The 18699-nt window shown below is 36.3% G+C and overlaps 1 protein-coding gene across 9 annotated transcripts in view; it reads left to right on the top strand.

Moving 5' to 3' along the window:
• LOC150106294 (N-acetyl-D-glucosamine kinase-like) overlaps positions 1 to 18699 on the top strand; it is a 285728-nt gene that overhangs the window by 177936 nt on the left and 89093 nt on the right. For all 9 annotated transcript variants that reach the window (XM_090392325.1, XM_090392323.1, XM_090392318.1 and 6 more), the window contains one exon: positions 10631 to 10718. In XM_090392325.1, the coding sequence (XP_090248451.1) occupies positions 10631 to 10718 (88 nt within the window). The remainder of the gene's footprint in view (positions 1 to 10630; positions 10719 to 18699) is intronic.

The raw sequence follows: 18699 nt of genomic DNA, 5'->3' as shown, positions 1-18699 counted from the left end.
AAATACATCTCATTCTCTCCACTACCTCTTAATTCTCCTACTCCGACACTACTACCATCAATGCCATCTTCTACCCATCATCACCAACAACAGTATTTTTTGTCTGTAAATTACGTGCATTCTAAAGGCTGATTTATCTGTATGCGGGATGAAAAACCTGAGATTCCAGGAGAAAAAACCCAGCTACCTCTGTATGAGATCGGTTAACTTGCCTTCATTTGAAAAGCCCATATAAAGATTCCCCTCGTCATGATGAGAATCAAACCCCAGGTCCATTCCAGTTGAAGGACACAATGTTCCATCATCATCATCATCAAATTCCTGCCATGTACCCTCAAGGGGTATACAGGATATGACAGTACTACATGAAAAAATTACATCATTACTAACTTCCTATCTACAATTTTCCTCCAAATCAGTCTGTTACTTGTCAAGACTCCAACATTATCAGATCTTATATTTCTATCGTCTAAGGCACTTTGTACCGTATCAATCCACCTATATCTTGGTCTTCCTCTGGGTCGTTTTCCTGCCAACCTGGCAGAGAACACTTGTTTTGCTAATCTTTCCTCTCCCATTCTATTTAAGTGACCATACCATCTGAGATTAGCTCTGCTAACGCATTCCTGGATGCTGACAATGTCAAGTTCTTTCCTAATATCCTCATTTTTAATATGATATTGCCATTGATGCCATCTGTTCACGCCTCTAATCTTTCTCAGGACTCTCATATCTGCGGTCTCTAGTCTTTGGTCAAGTGTTTTACTTCTGACCCAGCTCTCAGATCCATAAGTTAAAATTGGTTTGAACACAGTCTTGTATACAGCTAATTTAGTGTTCCGACTAATTTCTTTCTTATTCCATATGAATTTATTCAATTGACTTCCCACGATACCAGCTTTGCTGATTCTGTTGTCTATTTCTATATTTAGTTTACCATCTTCAGTGAAAATTGTGCCTAAGTAGCTGAAATGTTTTACTTGTTCCACAGGTTCTCCATTCACAACACAGTTGACATTTTCAATGATTCTGCCTATTTTCATTGTCTTTGTCTTTTTATTGCTGACCTTCATACCATATCTATTACAACAGCTATTCAATTTAGTCAGAGAATCTTGCAGACTTGTAGCGGATTTATTTAGAAGTATAACATCATCCGCATAAAGCAAAGAGCTGACATTAACATCTCCAATTTTGATATCAGGTTTAATACCACATTCCTTCATAATGTGATCCATATAGATAATGAATAACAGAGGGGATAATGTACATCCTTGTCTCACACCAGATTTAACATTAAACCATCTTCCTGTACTTCCTTCAATTCTAACTGCTGACTCACAACTCAAATAAAGACTAAGTATTGCTTGATATAATGCCCCATTGACACCATATAATTGCAGCGTATTGAATAGCTTCTCTCTTGGCACCTTGTCATATGCCTTTTCCAAATCGACAAAACTTAAATACAGATCTTTGTTATATTCCCATGCTTTCTCGACTATTTGTCGTAAAGTGAAGATCTGATCCTGACAGCCTCTATTTGGCCTGAATCCAGCTTGTTCTTCACCAAGCTTTTCTTCCACAATCCTTCTCAACCGTTTCTCAAGTATACTTGCATAGATCTTGCCAGGAACACTCAGTAGGGAAATACCGCTGTAATTCTCACATTCAGTTTTATTTCCCTTTTTATATATGGGTACTATGAGAGCTCTACTCCAATCATCGGGAATTCATCCCTCTGTCCAGGCTTTCTGAACTATACAGTGCAACCACTGTAAGACTCTTATACCACCATACTTCAGCATTTCTGGTCGAATATCATCTACTCCTGCTGCCTTTCCACATTTCAAGCCTTTGATGGCTTTTTCTACTTCAAGTATGGATATGTATTCCTGACTGCATGCCTGGTCTGTGTTTTTTATCACTGTGCTGTCATCACTGCTTCTTTTATTTAGCAGTTTTTCAAAGTAATTACTCCATACTTCAAGGATATCTTTTTCTCCTGTTTTCATTTCACCTTTATCATCTCTAATTCCTTTTACAGCACTCTTTCCTCCATTCCTAAGCTTCTTCAACAACCTCCAGAATATTTTGCCACCTTCTTGATATTTATTTTCTATATTCTTGCTAAAGTCCTCCCATGACTTTTGTTTAGCTAGTTTTACAAACTGTTTAGCTTTCTTACATTTGTCTCTGTATTCTGTAAGAGTAAAAGCTGACTTATTTGACAGGAACTTTTGGTATGCTTTCTTCTTTTCCTTCACTGCCTCTTTAACTTCCTGTGTCCACCAGGGAGTTCTGATTTTTTTATCCTTGCACACAACCTCACCACATGCCTCTCTGGCAGAATCAATCAATGTTTCCTTCAGAGTTTGCCACTGAATCTCCAAGGTTTGATTCCTGTTCTCAAACTCTTTCATTTTCTTTTCAATAATATTTCTGTATTTTAGTCTACAGTTCACATCTGAGAGCTGCTCAACTTTTATTCGCTTTAAAACTTTCTTACATGTTATTCTTTTCAATATGAAATTCAATTTTATCCTGCTCAAGACTAAATAGTGATCACTTCCAATTTCAAATCCTCTGTACACTCTGGTGTCCTGCACCAGGGAGAAAACATCACTATCAACAATAACATAGTCAATGAGACTTTTCTTATTCCTAGCCTCTTCTCTCCATGTGAATTTGTGCACATTTTTATGTTGGAACATGGTGTTAGTAATAACCAGTCCATGTCCTGAGCAGAAATCCAACAGATATTTGCCATTATTATTAGCTTTGCTCTTTTCTCCAAATTTTCCCAAAATATTTTTGTATGTCTCACAATCATTTGCTACTCTACTATTTAGATCCCCAACAAGGACCAACTTTTCCTTTTTCATTGTGTCAGTTGCTTTTTCTAAAGCCTCAAAAAATTCCTCCACTTCTACCTTAGTAGAACCTTCTGTGGGACCATAGGCACAAATAAGTCTCATTGTCCAGTTCCCCATTCTCATATTTGCCCACATTACTCTACTTGAGACTGACTGCCATTCAAGGAGATTAGCCTCGTATTTTGTGTTGAATACTATGGCTACTCCTTCTTTTCCTTGATTGTCATTGCCTGAATATAACATTTTGTATTTATTGCTCAGAAAGATCTCACCAGTTTTGGTCTTTTTTGTTTCAGTCACCCCTATTATGTCGATCTGGTACTTATCTAATTCCTCAGTTAGCTCCATTTCTTTGCCATTCAGGCTTCTTACGTTGATAGTACCGATCTTTAACTCTGGTGATGTTGAGTTGGGGTTTGTTTTCAGATTTGTTCCAGTAGCTGACTTTTCGCTGTTCGCCCTGGTTCCCTGGCGAAAACAACGGGGGCCTTGTTTAACCGGGCGACGCCCTAGCCGGCATGAAATTTTGTCATGTTGTACCATCATTTTTTATTTTGGTTTAACCAATAAGAATACAATTTGGTCGGCTAAATCCCAAATTGCCCACAATGTTCCACTGGTCTTCTAATTGCACTACAGAGGCACGTATGGTATCTTATGGTATCTTCTATTTCTAAAGTATCATAGAAGTCACCAAAACATTTTACACTTTAATGATGTTCGTTAACACATCATCAGCATCAAATTCTTGATATGCACCATCAGGGGATGTACAGGATAATTATGATAGTACCACATGAAAAAGTTACATCATTACTAACTTTCGATCAACAATTTTCCTCCAAATTAAACTATCAAGATTCCAGTATTATCAGATCTTATATTTCTGTCTTTAAGACACTTATTACTGTATCAGTACACCAATGTCTTGATCTTTCTCCATGTCTTTTTTTCCTGGCAACCTGGCAAAGAACACTTGTTTTGCTAATCTTTCCTCTCCTATTCTGTTTAAGTGATCATACTATCTGAGATTAGCTCTGCTAACACACTCCTGAATGCTAACAATAGCAAGTTCTTTCCTAATATTCTAATTTTTAATGTGATACTGTTATTGATGCCATCTGTTCACTCTCTTAATCTTTCACAGAACTCTCATATCAGAGGTCTCCAGTCTTGAATCTAGTGTTTTATTTTTAATCCAGCTCTCAGATTTATAAGTTGAAATTGGTGTAAACATTATAAAAACACTGTATATAGCTAATTTAATGTTTTGACTAATTTCTTTCTTATTCCATATAAATGTATTCAGCTGACTTTCTACCATACCAGCTTTACTAATTCTGTTGTCTATTTCCATATTTTATTTACTATCTTTACTAAAAATCTTACCTAAATAGCTGAAATGTTTTACTTGTTCTATAGTTTCACCAGGGTATCAAATATACAATACATTTCAACCTCTTATTGGTAGGATTCATCATTGTCAAATTCTTGATATGTTCACTCAAGAGATATACTGGATTCCCTGATGGTACTTGTAGAAATATGTATGAAGTAATGCTATATACAAGTAGCCTAGTCATGGAGATACTTCAGTCACAAATTTTCAAACTCTACATTCAATATTGTAGTTACACAAGATCAGATCATAAGTGTCTATCTTGCTTTTGATATTTCAGTGATTGAAATCATTTAATTGCATGAATATTTATATCATTATTATCATCCCAAGACTCCATAGAGTCACAGACTCATCTAGTAGTCCCATTTGTCATACACACAGCTCATCATACCATGCCATAAGCCCATTCAAAATCTCTACCAGTGGCGGCTCGTACATAAGCACTGCGACACTGCAGCACCCCAAAGGAAAAAATGAAAAAATTAAATTTTGTTTGTGTTTATAAATAATAACAATGCTTACAATATTATATAAATGCAATACAACATGTTAAAGGTTACAGCTTATGTTTTGACATTGATTGAATAGTTAATAATTGGAATTGTTTGATTAACGCTTTAGATTACGAAACAAATGCACTGCGATCTAACACAGTGTCAGAATTATCACGTTCGGCCAATTGCAGCTAGACTCACCGATATTTGTTTGCACGTTACAAGTAATTCCTACCCTGCTCATTTGGGCAGTGTCGCTTACAGATAAATCGTATGCTTGCACACGTTATTTCTGTGAGATGCGAAACTTTTATTATTGGTGCATTTTCGTGGTGAGGGTGAACTATTTTTTGTAAATCTTATTTTATTTTGTTAAAATAACATATAATTATTTATTTATTATACATACAACGCTGAATTATGACGAGTGTCACTGTTGAAAATATGAAAAGAATTATATTTTTTCAATAATCGTTACACGAAACAAATGCACTGCGATCTAATGCAGTGTCAGAATTAGCACGTTTGGCCAATTGTAGCTAGGCTCACCGATATTCGTTTGCACTTGTCATTGCAAGTGATCTGACCCTGCTCGTTTGGGCAGTGTTGCTTACAGATAAGTTGTATGCATGCGTGCATTATTTCTGTGAGATACGAAACTTTTATTATTGGTGTTTGTTCGTGGTGAGGGTGAAATATTTTTAATATGTAAATTTATTTATTAATAAATTGGTTACTGATTAGGAAAAAAATTTTTTTTTTATTCTCACTCCCCAGCTCACATCCTCCCTTCCAGGGATAACCTCTTGTCTCCCCCCCAATCTCCCACCATTTTTTGAAAAACCTCTCTAACATTGATCCTATAACAACCCCTTACTAAATTATACATCTCTATCACATCACCCCTCTTCCTCCTATGTGCTAGACTCTGCAAATTGCATCATTTCAACCTTTCTTAATATTCAACATTCCAGAGATCAGAAACGATGTTCTCTAAGAGCCAGAGGCAATTGACTAAAGTAGTTTTTAAGGTAGGCCTTATTTTGAATGGAGATAGCAAAATGTTTTTAATAGCTTTGTGTGTGTGGGGGGGGGGGGGTAACTTCATTCATGAAAGGTTCAGCCAATAGTACCTAAGTACAGTTGTTGAATCTTGAATGGAAAATTTTATTTTTTAAATTTTATTTATTCAGGATTCAACAAGAATTAGAAAGCAAATAAGAGATACTTGAGCTTTAGTATAGAACCTGTTTGTGAAAAGAGTGCACATAGAACGAATATTTTATGTAAAGATACAAAGCATAAATCAATTATGTCAATTTTATGTAAAGAAGTATGTTTTAGTTAATTGTAACAGCCATAATATGTTCTATGTGAAACGTATGTAATCTAAAGTTCAAGGTGCTTGGGCGAGCATTACGCTTGCGGCAGTGTAAATTATCGGAAAGCAGCTCACGCTCGAATATGCAGAAGACGCTGACCTAAGGAAACACAGTGACCCAGATGGACTAGCAAGAAAAGAAGGTGAGTATCAGGCGAATATTTGTAAGAGAAAAGAGGGCGCTAAAGGTCTGAAATAAAAAGGGTTAGCCCCCCCCCCCCCTTGCAGAGGGCTTTTTTTGATCGTGGGACTTTCGCCCTTGCTCGAGTTGTGACCGTTTGGTTTTTGACTTGCTCTTCTCGGATGAGCGGTTCTGTCTCGCCTCGTGATGGATCCAGGATAGCCCATAGATGTTCTATATCGGCAGCTGTAGTTCCCGTATTCGTGACCGTGATGTGGAATAGGATCACCGGAAATAGAACCAGACCAATGTGGACAGATCACCAGCTGTGCTGAAAGGGGCAGATGAGATAAACAGCATGTATGCCGTTTGTCTCGTCATAAGGTAATTCTACGATGTTCCAGTTCCAGTTTTTCAAGGAAGGAGAACCCGGCACTGTATGCAGAATGCAGATTACCTTGGTAAAGTACTGTTTTGTTCTCCTTTATGTTAAAAGAGAAGCATGCTGAGAATAAGTGTGAATTGCAGTCAAGTATTATATGTGAACAGACATTCTAGTAAGGAACTTTAGTAGATTAGCATTAACAGCCAGAGTTTATCTTTCTCGGTAGCTTTGTCACTGATTGTAGATTAGTGACCGACTCTACTGAGTCAAGTATTTTAAAGAAACTGTTAGGAACAACACCTTCAATTTGAGAACTATATTCAGTGATTGGATGGATTTGTGATTTGCATAGAGTTAATCAGAGATAAAATAATACCCTGAGCAAAGGATAAGAATTTGAAGTTCAAAGATCACATAGCAAAAGTTGAGAATACAACTCAGAGGATAATTGCGATGTTGAAACAAACCTTGACATCTAAGGATAAGGAAGTCATTTTGCCTCTTCGTATCAGTACACATATAAGGCTTTGATAAGACCATACCTGGATTATTGTGTGCAGATTTGGTCTCCTGGATTCCTAAGGGATAAAGAAGCTGTGGAAAGGATGCATAGAATATATTTGGATTATGGGATTTAGATTATGAGGACAAATTGCAAGTATGTGGATTACAGACTCTGGTTAACAGGAGAAAGAGGGGTGATATGATAGAGGTCTATAAACTTTTGAATGGGTGTTATAGGATATCATCTGATGAAATTTTTCATTATATGGAAGGTGGGGAGAGAACAAATGGACATCCATGTAAGTTAAGTTTGTTCACAGTCAAGAAAGGGGTAAGAGCTAGGTTTTTCTCTGATAGAGCAGTGAGTGAGTAGAATAGTTTGCATTTAGGGGTAGTGAGTCCATCTAGTGAAGTGGATCTTAACCTTTTTTTGCCTGGCACCCACTTTCAACTATTTGTATGGCCTTGTGCTCCCTGCTCAGTTTTACACTAGGTTAAGTTTGTTTGTTCACAGTCAAGAAAGGGGTAAGATCTAGGTTTTTCTCTCATACAGCAATGAGTGAGCGGAATAGTTTGCCTTTAGGGGTAGTGAGTCCATCTAGTGAAGTGGTTCTTAGCCTTTTTTGCCTGGCACCCACTTTCAACTATTTGTATGGCCTTGTGCTCCCTGCTCAGTTTTACACTAGTTTAATGACTCAATAAGATAATTATAAGGAGGGTGTGAGCAAAGGAGTGAGAAGCAGGTTCTTTGCATGGAGGGTGGTTGGTGAGTAGAATGCATTGCTTGAGTGTGTTGTGGATGTGGACACATTGAATCAGTTTAAGATGGGGTTCGATGAGCTTTGTATCCAATAGTGAGTACCTCCATGGAGGTCGGGTGTTGATAATAATAATAATTAGGACTATTATTATTTTGGATAACTCCAAGGACTCCTTGAGGGAGGGCACTCTAACTCTCCATCTCCACCATTTAATCCACCAACCACACAGAACTGCTACTACCATCGTCATCTACTGCCCACCATCACTAGTATTATTTCTCTGTAACTTGCTTATGTTTTCAAGGTTGATTTGCCTGTATGCAAGTTTAAAAACCTAAGTTTATAGGAAAAAAACCCTGCTACCTCTATATGAAATCAGTTAGCTCACTTTCAATGAAAAAATCCATATAAAGATTCCTCTTGTCACGGTGAGAATCAAACTTCAAACTTAGCCTTTTTCAACTGAAGGGCACAATGTACTGCTATTCTTACAGTTGTGCTACAAAGGTGCTTATGACCTCTTAGAACAAAAATTGTGTGGTCAAATGAGTGTCATCTATATTTTTGATATTTGTAGGCCATCATTATGATTGAGATTTAGGTAGTTGATAAGAATTTCACAGAATTCTTTACATTTGCACTCATATAAGGTTTTTCATATGATGTAAAGAAAGTGCCTTTCTAGTCATTTCTGGATAAGAGTATTGATAGCATGATCAGAAAGTTCTGATTTTCCATCATCACTCAGTTTTATATATATATATATTTTTTAATTAATTTATTATTTTTTTTCATATAAGAATCATGCATCCTGTTTCATCCATATGTGGCAAGTTACAAGGATGAAGAATTCGATACATTCCAGTATAGACCCTTGGGGTGGAATGGGGCCCTTGGAAGAGTTGAATAAGTTCTCTAATTTTTTATGGGTAGTTCAAAGGAAGCATTAAGGATATATTTGTGTAGCATACTATATTCCTGATATCCCTTTAATGCATGGAATAGCTAAGGTTTTATTGTAATCTGTTTTTATTTTTAGATGCAAAATTTCATTGATGGTTAAGAGCTTGCTCAGTGGAGCAAATATTTATTGTTTTGCTTTTGAAGGTGTTAATGCTTAGCTTTTGCACTGAATAGATAAGAGTCTATGCATAGGCTTACAGTAGATAGTGAAGGATAGATTGTTTAAGAGAAGACGTGAGATGAGTTGTATCCAGAAATGGAAATGTGTTCTGGTTTTTAGTTTCAGTAGTGAATTGTATGTACTTGGTGTTGTTTGTTCAGGTTGCGGAGAAAGGTGTTTAAAGTTTGACCTTGGAGCTAAGTAATGCAAATATCAACATGTCAGATCCATACTTTGAGTTTAAATTGGAGGGGTCTAAAGCACACTGCTCAAAACGCTTCCATTTAAAAGTTGAACAACAGGAGAGTGTAGTGGCAAGCCCATGGCTGTGCTTTATACTTTTTATCTGAGGGGGAAAAAAAAAGTAACCAGAATGTATATGATATTGGGGAATATTTGTCTCCTGTAAAGAAGAATTATGTCGTTGATTAGGAACTTGTCAAACACTGTGTCATAAAGTAAGGAATCTTTATAAGGAGTTTTTCATAAGGATAAGTAAGTTGCATATAAAGGTAGCAGGGTTTTTTCCTCTCACAAAGGAACCTCCATAGCTCAGTCGGTTTCAATGATGCCCTTTGGTTGGAAAGACCTGGGTTTGAATCCTGTCCAGAATGCAAAGGACTTTTATCAGGGCTTTTCAACTGAAGGTGAGTTAGCCAGTCTGATATGGGAATGACAGGGTATTTCATCCCACAAAACAGACAAATCAGCCATTAGAACACATGCAATTAACAGACATGATACACAATTGATATCCTGAATTGCTTCAGCCATAAATCCAAAGTCAACTAAATCATCCTCTCACAAAAAAGAGGCAGATCAGCTTGTAAATATGCATCACTTACATAGACTTTTGAATTTGACTCCAAAAGTCTATATGGTACTGGACAGGTTTGTAACTGTAAATTATGATGATTGAACAACTAACAAAAAATCCATTCTGTAACATTTTAATCTTTACATGGTTGGTTTGCTTTATATTCTGTATAAAATCTCAAATATATATGCTTGCATATGTGCACACACTCCAAAATTAATTTCATTTAATGTACATTTTGAAACTGCTTATGTTATAATTATATTCAGAATGTTGGAGTAAAATTAAATGTCCCTTCTTCAAACAGACATTTAATACTACCCCATCTGCCATGCCATTATCTCTCTCTCTCTCTTGCAGTGTTTCTGCACTCATATATGTGTGTGTGTGTATATATATATATGTATGAAATAAATTTTTTAACTTGGGGATATTGTATATTAGGATAACCAAGTAATTTTATAAACTTGGTTATTTTAACTCCTAATCCCAAATATGCAAACAATTAAGTTTGCGCCTGAAACAAAGTTCAAGTCTAAAGATGGTACAACACCAGGGCAACTCATTGTAAAGGTGGGTAAAGCTCTGATCACTATTCTTAGTATTTTCCCATAATGTAAAGCACATCTCACTAGAAGATGTATACTGCAATGCATTATGGGTGGGGTTACTAACCAGAGCTATATATATATATATATACATATATATACACATATACATATACGAAACAGAAGGAGCACTGTATAATATGCTCATTTCTCTTTAGGTCAGTGATAAGTTCAGTATTCTAGAACATGCATATGTGGGATTCAACAAATCTTACTTTGCTGGACTATGTGAAAAATTGGCTCAAGGTAATAAATGTATTTTTATTTTAATTTTAATTTTTTTTATTTTATTTAAAACTTTGATAATCTTACTGCTTCAGATATTGCAACTAAGCTCTCTCAAGATTTAATTATTTTTGGTACTTAAACTTATATCATACCAGTTGGACAAAATATGTTGTTGAAAAAGAAAAAATGTTAAAATGCTGTTGTTAAATTATTACATGTTTATGTCTTAACAAAATTTGAAGTTGCAAAATTTCACATTTATATACATGTTCAAAAATTTTCAAAATTTGATGCTGCATTTTATTCATATGGTTAAATGATATTATATTATATGTAAGTATTGTAGCCGCTTTGTTGTTTAAAATTAATTAAATAATAATGCATTCTTATAATGGTTTATTTTAGTCACTTCATTGCATTTTTTTTTTAAACTTCTTATAATGGTTTATTTTTTAAAAAAATAAAAATTATGAGTATGTGATAAAAGATTCCAGAATATCAGGGCACAAAATATCTGAGGAAGATATTTAGTTGAGGGAGACAGGAGAACAACAATAATAATACAATTCAAACAGTATCCTTATATACACTGTTTGGAAAGAAGTCAATAGACACCATAGTGTGAGGAACAAATAGCTATGGCACCCACCTCAATGAGATGTAAGACCCCCACTTCGCTGCGAAGATGTCAGTAATTCTATGGGGCATACTTTCCACAAGTGTATGATAACAATCAGTGGGAAATTTGGACCATTCTTTCTGTAGGCTTGTAATGAGGTCCTGCACTGTTGTTGGGGTGGACATCTCTTGACCTCACCAGATACTCCATTTCATCTCACAAATGTTCAATAGGGTTGAGATCAGGACTCCTTGGAAGCCAGTCCAATGTGGTAACATTCATGTCCACAAACCACACATTATTTACAGTAGTAACTTTATGACACATTGCATTGCCTGGCTGAAAGAGACAATGGTCAGTTACATAGAAATGCCACAAAGTTGGAAGCATTACGTTGTCCAGAATGTTCAAATATGTCTCAGTGTTCGATGTTCATGACACCACAGGCAGAGATCTGAGACCAAACCAGAAAAGTCAGGAACTACACCATCACACCACTACTTACGAATTTCATTGTTGGGGTTATGCACTCTGATAAGGGCTATTCACCAGGCACAGCCACACCCACAGCATATCTGCTTAGTAGTGGGTGTAGCGTGATTCATTACCCCATGACACAGCTTTCCGACTTCCACGTTCTGCTGTACACACTCTTTGCACCACTGAAGACGATGCTGCATGCTAGTTTGGATAATGCGAGGTTTGCATATTTCAGTCCTACCATGGAAACCCATGGTGTGAGCTGCTGTTCTGAATGTTTTTGTGTAGGTTCGTGTTCCAGTCGATTTCTGAACTCTGCATTCAACATATCGACTGATGAATGGCAGTTTTTACATATTATCCTTCATAGCACCCTACAGTCATATTCTGTGGTGGTGGGTCATCCACTGCTGGTAGTACCTGCAATTGACTCACTATTCTTCCATACTGAGATGGAAGAATAGTGAGAAATGTGTGAAGAGAAGAGTGTGAAATGGCTGTGAAAAATACTGATTGCTGATCTGGTATGGCTAATTTGTCAACAATTTGACGAACAGAGAGGCCTGCAACATGGCATCCTATCACGTCTCTTTCAAATTGTCAATTTCCTTCTCGCAGCCATTTCACCAGGACACAGTTGCACTGACTTGGGAGCATCATATTCTTCCAATTTCTATCGGCAACAAACACATTACTTGTTACATATCAAGATGTGCCCTGCCCATGGGGATGTCCGTTTACTTCTTTCCAAGCAGTGTAATTTCCCTCTAGGAGTCCAAGACTTATCGGAGCAGATCCATTCAACTTGCGCAACTCCTATCACATCATTCCTTAATTTCATTCATTGGTGATGCACTCAACTCCCACTGGAAATCCAGTATATTCAGTTCAGTCCTTACTTGCAAAACTACAAAAATGTCCCTACTACAAAATCCGACCAGCAGATGATTGGTTCTCTACTCATCCTATCACGCAATGAAAATTTTATCCCTCTCTGTCCCATAAAATCCTTTCATCATCCATATATATAATTTTGCATTGCCTCTACCTGTTCTCTGTTTATAATATAACCCCATTCCTTGAATATTTCCATATAGCCAACATTCCATAGTTGCAATACCATCTTGGTTATCCTCTCCTCTATCATATTTTTTCATCATAGATGACCAGATCTAACCCTAGTGTTCAGATGTGATCATAAAAAACCTTATAAAGATGATACAGTACTTTCTTTATCATTACAAGTCTTTCTCTGTCTTAATATTATGGTGATCCACTGTATAATTTCAACATCAATTCACATTCCAGCTTCAAAACAACCTTTCATCTTCTTTGATTCCATCCATCTTTGTCATCAAGTTCTCCAGTACTACTATCACCATATTGTGTACATCAGGAATTTGGTGATGGCAATGAAAAATGCATCTGAAATGCAGAAAAAAATTTTATGGCTTTATCTGTTCATTATACGACTTATCATCTGTTCAGTTGTTAACACTAAAAATCTACCTAATCTTAGAATAACATTCTTACATTTGGCTTGGCATACTGAAACTTTTCTAAAAATTGCTATGTCCAGAAAAATGACTGTGATTCATAAATAATCTTTCTATTGCAGACTCATGGGGAACTGTTCTCTCAATTTAGCCATCATCATATCTCCACTTTCCTTTACGCATATAAAATCCTGTGCAATTCTTTGGTAACATCGAGTTACATTCCAGCTTCAAAGCAACTTGGGAAGACAGCTGGATTGGATGATATAGTATTATTTATTTATTTTAACACCTCCAAGGAGTCCAAAGACTCATCGAGGGAGGGCACCTGCTCTACAACTCTGTCTCCGCCATTCCACCAACTGACCGCAACTACACCAACGCTATCGACTACCAACCACCACCACTAGTATTTCCACAGACAATCACAAACATCCGTTCCCACGGCGGGATTTGAACCTGCAGCCTTTTGGTTGGAGAGCGGATACGCTAACCACTCGGCCAGCCTGGCTGGCTGAGTGGCAGTTTTGAACACTCGCAAACCACAATAACTGTCTTACCCCTTGAAGATATTCAGCACAAGAGCACTCACTACCTGCTCTTGCAGTTCATTCCACTCATTCACTACTTACCATGCAAAAAATCTCCTTTTCACTTTCATACTTACAAGATCTTTGTATAGTTTCAAGGGTGCCCTCTCATTTTCCCATCACCCTATACAAAAATTCTCCTGTGTATGTTTTTATAGGTTCCTCTCACCAATTTAAATACCAAATTTTATTACCTCCTCTCCCCTGATCTATCAAGCTCTGCAGATCATCATCAATTTCCTGATATGTACCCTCAAGGGATATTCAGGCTACTATGGCAGCACTACATGAGTTTACATTATTATTAATCTCCTCAATAATTTTCCTCCAAATTAGTCTATTACTTGTTAGCACTCCATTATTATTGTTGTAATTACATGATACCACCAAGGATTCATTGCAGGAGGGCACTCTACTCTACTCCGCTACACACTTCTCTCTGTTTTCCCCTGCTGCTTAATCCTCCAACCACACAAATCCTCCTGATATCCTCAAGAGGTGTTCAGGCTACTGTGACAGCACTATATGATTATGTTTACATTATTATTAATTTCCTATCAACAATTTGCCTCCAAATTAGTCTGTTACTTGTCAACACTCCACTATTATTATTATTATTATTACTACTTTATTCACATAATTGATACACAGTCAGAACAAGATATCATTTAAACAACAATTTGACTGATGATATGGAGCAATTCAGATTCTGCTCAAGAATCTAAGAATAGTCTATCAGGTAGCATTAAAATATGGACCGTTCCAAGCAATGCTGTTTTTTGTAGATCATATGGAGTCATTTCGTTCATGTTTAATTGCTGTAAATAGTTGGATAGCTTCTTTGAAATTGCACCAAGTACACCGATAATTATTGGGATGACTTTAGTATATTTAAGCCACAGCCGGCCAACTTCAATTGCCAGATCTCAATATTTAGTAATTTTTTCCAGTTCTTTGTTGTTATCACTGGGTACTGCGATATCAATAATCCAAATCTGTCGATGTTCGATAATTGTGATGTCAGTTCTATTGTGTTCCAAATGCCAATGAGTTTGTATTCTAGTCCCAGAGAATTTTTGCTGTTTCCTTTTCCAGTACTGTCTCTATTTTATGCTGCCACCAGAAGTATGAAAACCATATTTTTTGCATGCATTCCAATGAATTATTTTGACCACTTAATCATGGTGTATTTATAATCAGTTTGAACTCTCTTGTTACAGGCACTGATTAGATGTTCTGCAGTCCCTTCTTTTTGATCCCATAATCTGCATTTGCTTTATTATTGATGTTCAAAATTTTTGCTTTGATTGAATTAGTTTGTAACGCCAGTTCTTGAGCTGCTAAAATAAATCCTTCTGTTTCTTTTTTAATATATCCATATTGTAGTCATTGCTACGTCTTGTTCATGTCAGTTTTTTCCTCAGTATCTCGAAGAAATTGGCCATGCAAGGGCTTATTTTTCCATCGCACATATCAATTATTTTGATGTTTCCTTTTTGTAATCAGATTTGTTTCATGTTGCTTTTAGAAGGCCCTCTTGTGTAATTGCTTGAAGCATTTGCTCAGAGCTATTGTCAATGTAACTTTTTAAACTAATTTCTTCTTCCACAATCTGTCTCACTTGCAGCAGACCCCCATCCACCTATTCTCCTTGGTAGGTACAACTGGTCAACATTTTGGTCTTCATCTGGGTCTCTTCCCTGCCATCTTGGCATCAAATGCCTTTGCTAGCCTTTCCTCACCCATTCTATTTAAGTGGCCATACCACTTTAGATTAGCTCTGCTCACACATTTTTTAAGATTAATAATATCAAGTTCCTTTCTAATATCTTCATTTTTAATATGATTCTGCCATTGATGCCATCTGTTCATTCCTCTAATTTTTCTCAGAAAACTCATATCTTCTCTAGTCTTTGATCAAGTGCTTTATTTCTAAACCCAAATTAAAATTGGTTTGAACATTGTATTGTATAATGCTAGTTTGGTGTTTCGGCTAATTTCTCTGTTATTCCATATTAGTTTATTTATCTAGCTCCCCACCATGCCAGATTTGCTTATTCTGTTGTCTATTTCCAGATTTAACTTGCCATCTTCATTAAAATCTGCCCAGATAGCAGAAATATTTTACTTGTTCTATAAACTCTCCATTCGGAATACAGCTGAAGTTTTCTCTGTCCCTGCCTGTTTTCATAGGTTTGGACTTTTTTATAGCTGATTTTCATGCAAAATTTGTAATAGCTATTATTCAATTTAGTTAGAGAATCCCGGAGACTTGCACTCGATATGGTTAGGAGTACAATATCATGTGCATAAAGCAAAGAGCTAAGTTTTGATATCTCCAATTCTAATATCAGGTTTAATGGCACTTTCTTTCATAATATGATTGATATAGATGATAAATAAGAGTGGAGATAGTGTGCAAATTTATCTTACACCTGATTTTACATTAAACTATCTTCCTATATTCCCTTCAATTCTTACTGCTGACTTACAACTTAAATATAGACTATGTATTTCCCTGTATAATGTTCCATTTACCCCATATTAAGTGTAGTGTTTTGAAAAGCTTTTCCCTGGGCATGATGTCATATACTTTGTTCAGATCTACTAGGCACATCCAGAAAGTAAGGTCCATTCAGAATTTACTGCCAAGTAAGATGTCTGGAAGGGGTTTCGCATGTATGGTAACAAAGAGTGGCTTATTAGCTTGCTCTTGACCATTTTGCATTAATTTCATTATCATTATCATTTGTTGTATTCTACAACTATTTTATAATGAGTGCTGTGATAAAAATTTAAAAAAAAAAATTCTGCCAGTTGTGAAATTTGTGGTATGATATGGATTTTGTTGGTGGAACGCAATTGTGCTGCAGAAATTCAACAACAATTGTGTAAGGTTTACAAGCCTAATGTAATGAGTGATGGTAAAGTTAGGCAATCATGCATTTGTTTAAAGGAGGACACAACAATTTTCACAGTGAAGAATGCAGTGGTCAAGTTTGGTGGCAGACAATTTGGTAGAAATAGTGAACACGAAAATTAATTGTGGGTTCCATGCTGAAGAAAACGAGGAAGATCTCCTTCTGTCCCTGAAGACAGCAGTCATAATTTTTTTGACCAATGGTGACTGAATAATTTTTGCTTTCAGGGATGATGAATATCACAACTATATTGATTGTTGTTTTGACTCAACATTTGTGTACAAAATTCACGTTTCGTCACCAGTCACTATACAAGAAAAAACAAGTGCTTCGTTTATTGAGGTGAGGACAAATATCAGGAGACTATTGAGAAGAGTGAAAGATAACAGTGTAGGTTGTCAGTGTGTTACCCAGGTATGATGATGATGAGTTGCACCGGAGAGCCAAAACCATGACTGGTATGTTGGTGGAGTTGTGTGAGGAGAAGGGAGTGGAGTTTGTGGATGATGTATGGCATGTGTTTGAGGGAAGAATGAAATTATACAGGCATGATGGGCTGCATTTTAATGGCTTTGGAGTAAGTGTGCTGGAAAAGTGTTGCTAGGTGGAAGTACAATGTGTGATGCATGCCAGAAATCAGAAGGAAGAGATGAAGAGAAAAATCAGGAGAGTGGTACTGAACAGACAGCATTGCTTGGCAGTGGAAACAGTAGTGGAGGTGAGAGAGGAAGAGAGAACGGGAATACAAGAGAAACAGGAGGGAGCTTGGGTGGACAGGGAGACATGGCATAGAGAGAGTGAATATTGAAAGTGGCAGTGAATGTGTGTATGAAGATGGAGTATATTGCAATGTGGGGTGGAGAAGTGGAGACTGAGGAGGTATATGTGGTAAGTGGTGATAAAGGTGATTTGGCAGGTGTAGTGGGTAAATCACAACCAACATATGGCTTGGATAGGACTGACTGTAGACCTAAAAATGAACTGTTGTGTTTGTTTACAAATGTCAGAAGTATCAGAAATAAAGGAGATGAAATGGTTTCAGTGATTGAGTTTATTCTCCCCCAAATCATTGGAATAAGTGAAACATGGTTGAATGAAGATGATATTGTGACGGGAATAGAAATGGAAGGATGGATAGAAAGGGTAGGAAGGTAGGGAGAAGTGCTGCTGATGATAGCAGGGAAATTAAGTCCACATAAGGTAGACATAAAAGAGGGAAATAGTGGCAATGGTTATGAGGCAGTGTGGTGTAATGTGGAGGTTCAGAGGAAGACATATTTAGTTGGATGGTGCTATAGGCCTGGGAATGTGGAAGGTGGTGATGAAGAAATGTATAAACAACTTGGATTAGTGAACAAAGGAAGGGTAATTATTATGGGCGATTTTAATTATGGTGGTATAGATTGGAATGAAGAGATAGCATTTGGGAATAAGGAAAGTGAATTTTTCAAGTTCTTGAGAGATAACTATCTCAGGCAGTATTGTTGGATTCTGATTGTGTAGAGATTTAAGTAATTATTATTTGATTCAGAATCCAACATGATCTTCCATCACAAAGGCTAGACTTGTAAATATTAATTAATGTAAACAACTTATTTTACAAATTAATATTCATATAACCACCTTAATTTTGTCTAATATTTAATTATTTAATCAAAGATATATGTATGAATAATGAAAAGACTGTATTAAATATTAATAAGTTATTTTATTTATTGTTATGTCAATATTATAGGAATTTGTATCTAATAAATTAACTGCGCATTAATTGAAATATAAATATTCCTTATTTATTCCTGTTTGTGAAAGTTTAACATTATGCAATACCACAATTTTTATTATATTTTGTTTGGTTGTCATGGAAACGTATGTAAGTGAACGAGCACGTTTTTT

The sequence above is a fragment of the Typopeltis vanoorti genome, chromosome 5 (genome assembly GCF_054136105.1).
Source record: "Typopeltis vanoorti isolate ZY-2024b chromosome 5, IOZ_Tvanoo_1.0, whole genome shotgun sequence".
Classification (NCBI taxonomy): Eukaryota; Metazoa; Arthropoda; class Arachnida; order Uropygi; family Thelyphonidae; genus Typopeltis; species Typopeltis vanoorti.
The sequence above is the reverse complement of the archived record's forward strand: the minus strand, read 5'-3'. Positions and strand labels throughout refer to the sequence as shown.